This window comes from Branchiostoma floridae, chromosome 7, assembly GCF_000003815.2.
Source record: "Branchiostoma floridae strain S238N-H82 chromosome 7, Bfl_VNyyK, whole genome shotgun sequence".
NCBI lineage: Eukaryota > Metazoa > Chordata > Leptocardii > Amphioxiformes > Branchiostomatidae > Branchiostoma > Branchiostoma floridae.
The window spans coordinates 11,442,771-11,449,237 of NC_049985.1; the positions used below are offsets into that span (position 1 = coordinate 11,442,771).

General features: G+C 43.1%; 1 protein-coding gene across 1 annotated transcript; it reads right to left on the reverse strand.

Moving 5' to 3' along the window:
• Positions 1 to 144: 144 nt before the first annotated feature.
• On the reverse strand, positions 145 to 6,427 carry LOC118419529 (sialidase-1-like). Its single transcript, XM_035825948.1, has 8 exons — positions 6,336 to 6,427; positions 5,716 to 5,880; positions 5,196 to 5,261; positions 3,097 to 3,322; positions 2,514 to 2,767; positions 1,687 to 1,866; positions 1,058 to 1,280; positions 145 to 491 (listed from the first exon to the last, which is right to left on the reverse strand). Exons 2-8 carry the CDS (start codon positions 5,839 to 5,841, stop codon positions 280 to 282), a joined length of 1,287 nt encoding a protein of 428 aa, XP_035681841.1. The 5' UTR covers positions 5,842 to 5,880; positions 6,336 to 6,427; the 3' UTR covers positions 145 to 279.
• Positions 6,428 to 6,467: the final 40 nt, after the last annotated feature.

A 6,467-nucleotide genomic window follows, 5' to 3' on the forward strand; every position in this document is an offset into this window, starting at 1 on the left:
TCTTGATACACGTCTGTTTCCCTCTTCTTATTCTGACAACCTGACATCGTTATATAGTAGCCAAACGTACCCAAATCCCCATGCTCTCATTTAAAAAGTCAAGAAGGTTGACAAGAACATTGTGACGGAAGTGTATGCTCAAACATTTTTTTCATACACAGGCCATTTATGTTAACTACCCTTTAATTGTTTCTCTAAACATATACATATCAATGCCCTCTTCACATTCAGATAATACGAATCTATAGAATGACATTGTAATAATATTGCATGATAGCCTCACGATCCTTCCCAAGTAGATATTTCCAGTTTAGTAACAGCGATTTCATCATATGGATTTGTAGTGCCTCTTTCATACATGATGTAGAGGTGACTTGTATCTTGAGGAGGCATCATGAGTGTGGAGTACCCTGCCGACTCTCCCCAGATCTGTTTCTGGGAGCTCCACGTCTTCCCGTCGTCGTGACTCCATCTGATGTGTAAGTTCTGACCTGAAAGTAAAATTTGAGAACCAACGTCAAGACATTAGATTGCTATAGCCTTTGTTTTAACAAAAATGCTTTTAGAACATGAGTTTGAGGATCTCACTCCTTTATGAAACATGTGGCATGTGGAATATACATAACTGCGAAAACATACAGATAAAAAACATGCTAGATATCATGTTAACTTGTCGTTCCCTTGTTCAGTTATCCCCCTTAGAAAATTTTGACAAAAACGCCCCTGCAGTTCCAGAGCAACATTCTAGGGGGCGCAAACATACACCATGTACACACATGCACGCACGTCACAGGCTATCTGCCGCCAAAAAATCAAAACCATAGCACATCTAGGTTAAAAAGGTACAGAAAAACGGAATTTCTGCCGTAGTACCAAGGTCACATGTCCTTTGTCTTCCTAACCACTACCCACATACCAAATATCATCGTAATCCATCCAGAGGTTCACAAGTTATGTTGACTACAAAAATGCGGAAACACAAACAAACACACAGACAGACCCCAAACAATATCTCAATTCTTCATGAAGATAATTTTCGGAACATAGCGGTACCCACGTTTATAGTCATGTTTCGGACCGGAGTAGAACATGGTACCACCGTGGTACCACAGCCCCGACGCGATCCTCGGTTCTACGAGCGCTCCGTCCAAGTACGTGTGGTTTCGTGGCAGCGTTTCTCCCCCATCAAAGCTCCGCATGACGATCTTACAGTGTCGTTTTTTGTAAACCTTTTCATTCCGGGCGACTACGTATATGGACCCATCAGGTAACTCCACTGGCTACAAAGAATAGGGAAAAAGGACATGAAAGCAAAAATGGTGGTGCTCTTGAAATAGCGATTCTGATTCGTAAGGGCATACTTTGTGGATTCACCTATTGTTGTAATATTTTTGTCTTCGGTAATAATACTTTTTCTATTTTTCGTTTCCTCAAACAGCCCGGCCGGGCCCCGGTTTGGAAATACGGCGTTAGGTTTAGGTCCAATTTCCAAACCGGGGCCCGGTCGGGATGTTTGCGGAAACGAAAAATAAAACTGTGTATCAAGGAATATACACAAGTTATGCCAATGACTATTTCTTCACGTTCTGCATATTTCGTTGCCTTTTATATCATTTTTTTTTCGTTTCCGAAAGCTACCCGGCCGGAGCCCGGATTGGGAATTAGAGACCTAAGCCTAAGCCTTACCTGGCATTCGTCGGGGTCGAAGTCTCCTGCTGTGCCGTTAGTGAAGGGCACACTCGGCACGACGGCCCCGTGTCTCCACGTCACACCGTGGTCATCACTCAGCAGCAGCACCAGGCCTTTACCATGGTGGAACCCGTGTCCGCACACAACCAGCCGGCCCTTGGCTGGGTCATGCTTTTTCTGAAAGAAGCGAACATTATCAGGGACATTAAGTTAAGGACTTTTCTCATATGAATTTTTAAGAACAAACAGGTGTTGGTTATTCAACAGCTACAACAGATAATCTCCTAACTATACATCATCATCATCATCGCGGGCTGTTCGCCCGGACCAAGTCCACCCTCTCCTTCCAGACCTTCCTAACTATACAGATAGTAATAATATAACACTTTAGAAGTCACGACAGAACGTTTGAAAATACGTAGTCATATATGATCATATATCGGTCCTGCAAACTTCATACTGTGAATATACGAACCATATATAAGCACAGTACCACAACGGACCTTAATTGAAAATCATTTTAATCTTTCAGTATAAACGATAGAAACTGGAGCCTATTTCTACCTCATGAATAGGTTCCATGTAAAAGTTTTATCCGTCAGTCTTGTGAAAGCGCTACCCATTTTCCCTACTAAACGTCTAATAAGCTTTTTACTGTAGCAATCACACACATAGACCAGTAATTGCGCCAAAAAAGCAGTTACTCAAGCCGACAAGTAACTGGATATGATTTTGGAAACGGTCAGACGTTTCAGATGGCATCCACTATATTTCCTTAGTGACACTTTTGTCTAACCTTCATCGACAGACCAGTAATTACTTACCTGTATACCATACCCTGGGCCCGGGTATGCGGCATAATCTTCCCCCACCATGTCAGTGATGTTTCTCGGCCTGCCCCACGTGATTCCGTCGTCTGTACTGTTCATCAGCATCATTGATATCAGCGGACAGAACTCACAATACGCGTACATCAGGAAGATGGTCGCAGTGGTGTCGTCCACGAAAACAGTTCCAATGTAGGAGCTGATCGTGGAACTGTCATCCATAAGCCGCTGTGGGGGCGACCACGTTTCACCTGTGAACGAAATAGAATGGTAGAAAACAATCAAGCAAAGGTTGTTGTAGCCTATATCGTCACCCGTCCCGGTTGAGACCTGAGAGACGGTTAGTGTGCTCTGATGTAGATGGCGGGGGACGATATCAACTCTTCCAACAACCTTTGACCCATTACTGACGTCACATGCGCATATCTTCTCATGTCCAGGGCAATTGGGTCAGATAGTTGACGACGACTGAGCGATTCAGACGTAAATTCTGGTATGATTTTTCCGTTTGGAGAACATAATGTAATTTATCAACTAAAATGAACTTCCATACTAAACAGACTGCTTGTGTTACATGTACCTCCATCTGTCGATCTTCTCACGGCAAAGATTTTTGAATGTATGTCTCCTTCCGACTTCCTCCTCCCTTCTACTACAGCTACCAGGTTTCCTCCAGGAGTGTACGTAAGAACAGGTATCCGGTAGATGAGGATGTCTCCCTTCCTCGGGCTGGTGAACAGTACCACGTCATGTACCACGTTTAGAGAGACGCCGATTTGTGGTCTCGGCTGTCCATCGTCTGTAATCTACAGACAGAAATATGAAACCACATTCCCTTACTCGCGTTAGAAAAGTTTGACTGACTTTCAACTGTAATGCCCCTGTCACACAGTAAACAGTCGAACCGCAGAGCTCTATGCGCATCCGTTCTGCGCAGCCTTCTCTGGACAGGTCATAAGCCAGAACGCAGTTTGTCCTGGTTTGACCCCGCTGCATGCGTATAAACAACTGCCTGTTGTGCAACAAAAAGACCTCAGACCTACATAATGTTTATACTTTTTCATATCTACAGGATTTGCCCAGCACAGCCATGTGGATATTTATTGCATTGCAAAAGTTCAGCCAACGTTGTGGCCCCCGAAACAAAGCAATTTTCGGTCTGTGTATTTGTGATTATCTTTTCTCCAGTTGGCCGGGACACAATCAGTTTTGTCCACAGTCGGACAGTCCAGTTCCTCACCTTTACATTGATACCAAACTTGAAGGGTAGATTTTAGGAGAAACGGTTTTGCCCCCAAAAAAACTACAGCCATGTCAAATTGCCCGGCGTCTTTTTTCGAATGAGAAACCGCACACACTGATCTTTCACTATGCTTTACAAACCTCAGCAATGATGTTTTGACATCATTACGCTTGCACATGAATCCTACTTATTCTGGCTTCTGGATAATGTTAGTTTTATTTTGGTGGGCTTCCCGAAATCTATTTGCGACGGCAAGACTTGAGCCGTTAGTTATATCAACTTTTCCAAATGCTGGTTGAACTTGCAACATTAGGCCTGCCCCCCGCGGCACGAACATGGAACGTACCGGCTGGGTTCCACCGTTCGAACCCAGGTTCGGACCAGGAGTTCGAAACAGATTGACTAAAAATATGATGAATTTTAAAAATACTTACTTTGTACTAAAACTCTGTGTCTATTTGTGTTTGATTATCATCATGCCACTTATTATACTGCATGTGACAGCCGCACCCATTCAGATTCTTGTACCAAGAAATGGGGTCTGTGACACAATGCGAAATGTACAAAAATTGGGTCCGTCCGCAGGGTAGTGTGCTTGGGTAGCTACAACCAGACTGAAACTTCACCACTGTGATTTGCGCATGTTCGCAGTTAATTTGGGGGCAAAACCGTTTCTCCTAAAATCTACCCTTCAAGTTTGGTATCAATGTAAAGGTGAGGAGCTGGACTGTCCGACTGTGGACAAACCTGATTGTGCCCCGGCCAACTGGAGAAAAGATAATCACAAATACACAGACCGAAAATTGCTTTTTTTCGAGGGGCCACAACGTTGGCTGATCTTTTGCAATGCAATAAATATCCACATGGCTGTGCTGGGCAAATCCTGTAGATACGAAAAAGTATAGACGTTATGTATATCTAAGGTGTCTTTGTTGCAAAATAAGCTGTAGTTTACACCCATGCAGCGGGGTCAGTCAGTGACCCGGCGTAAGCCGTATTTCAGAGAATAACGCGTTCTAGGGTGACCTGCGGTTCGACTGTAAAGGCTTCGTCGTATCAAGTTGTTGATCGTCCGAGCGTCGAGCGTATTTTTTCACCTGAAAGGAAAGCCTATCGCATTAAACAGGGCTAAAATCACGCGGTGATTGAAAGAATACCGGGCATTTCAAAGTCGAAAATGTCATTTAGAGCGCACAGACCTGACGGCCGATCGTTTTTTCCCCCTGTGACAGGGGTTTTAACGGTCTTTTACTAGACAGTATACTTAATAAAATGATCGATAACCCTCCCTATTTATGCTATTGAGCACATATTGGTGCATGTGTGCACATGTGTAGTTATGCCAATAAAGACGTCAACACACTTGAATCAAAAAGGAATATATATATACAACCATCCACTTGCTTAAAAGAGAGAGTACATGTAACCTTGCTTACCTGTAAATGATGGGAATAATCTTGTATCGAAGAGCCCTCAGCTACCTGGACGGCAGTGTTGATATTCTACATTAGAGAAGTCAGTTGGTTATAACTGTTAACGTTTACCATTTACTAGGAAATTGCTTTATCGGAATTCTGCAACTCGGCGGTACTGAAGCGCCGACTAGTAACCAATAACGGTACTGCAGCATTGGAACTGAACACCGGCAATATGTTGGCGACCGGAAGGTTACAGAATCAAAGGAAGGTAGTGCTCGTCGATGCGGACGAATGTAAAATATGTTTCGCTATCGCAAATCATCAGTCTATTGCTGCTAATTATATACCAGATATTATTTTAGTTATGTGGGTATATATGGCAAGTTCCCATCGAATTTAGATAACGTTAACTAGCAGGCTCGCCAGCCACGATATGTAGCAATGATAGGTAACGTTAACGTTACCAAGAATCAAAGCTGTCAACTACATTTACATTAATGTAAATCTTTTTATAGATCTACTGCGAGCTTTACGTTACCATTTGATAGTTATAGAAGGTGTTGTTCACAATCCACCGTGCCAGGACGACTACGATGAAAAGTGAAGCGAGAAGTAGCAGCCTCAACCTCATTGACATGGGTCGTATTTTGCTGTGGGTAGCCATGGGAGGTCATCTGAAGATCACGGGCACATCTTGAGGTACCTGAATAAATGAAATATTAGAATTCTTATAACGTATTTAACGTTATATCTTTGCCTCACGAGATGTCAGTGGCGCATAAAGTTAGAAATATCTGCGATACATACTGACGTTGCATGTCCTAAAATCAGTAAGCCAGTATATGATTATAAATTTCCACAATTCCAGTCCGAGGTCAATATGTTATAACGTTACAAATCATGTGACTCTATTTTGTATGCATGTCAGTTAAGGCTGTACAAAAACATTCAGCTCGTTAAAAGCGAGAGTGTTCTGATAGAATGTCAGAATAGATGTATAGTATGGTAGCTATGGACTTCATTTTGACATCAAGTTGATTGTTTTTGGTATGCACATCGATACGTGACGCTCCCGTTAGACGACAGACCGTTGCCATTGCCAGACGACTATCTGTTACAGAGTCATAAATCCCATTTAACTGTATCAACTTGCCTTACCTTCATCAGCGTTGATATATGCCGTTATAACACAGGTGACATGGCTGTTCCGGGTTGCAGCCAGGCTGGTGAAAATGGCGCGCACTTTGAACTCTGAACCTTCACCCAATGTCACGTTCGAGGTTTGATGTC

Excerpts from the sequence above, each read along its gene's own strand:
- LOC118419529 (XM_035825948.1), bottom strand. The coding sequence starts at position 5,841 with ATGGCTACCCACAGCAAAATACGACCCATGTCAATGAGGTTGAGGCTG. Across the intron at positions 1,281-1,686 it reads TCGACCCCGACGAATGCCAG|CCAGTGGAGTTACCTGATGG; the intron begins GTAAGGCTTAGG and ends TATTCTTTGTAG. Across the intron at positions 492-1,057 it reads TCCGAAACATGACTATAAAC|GTCAGAACTTACACATCAGA; the intron begins GTGGGTACCGCT and ends TTTTACTTTCAG.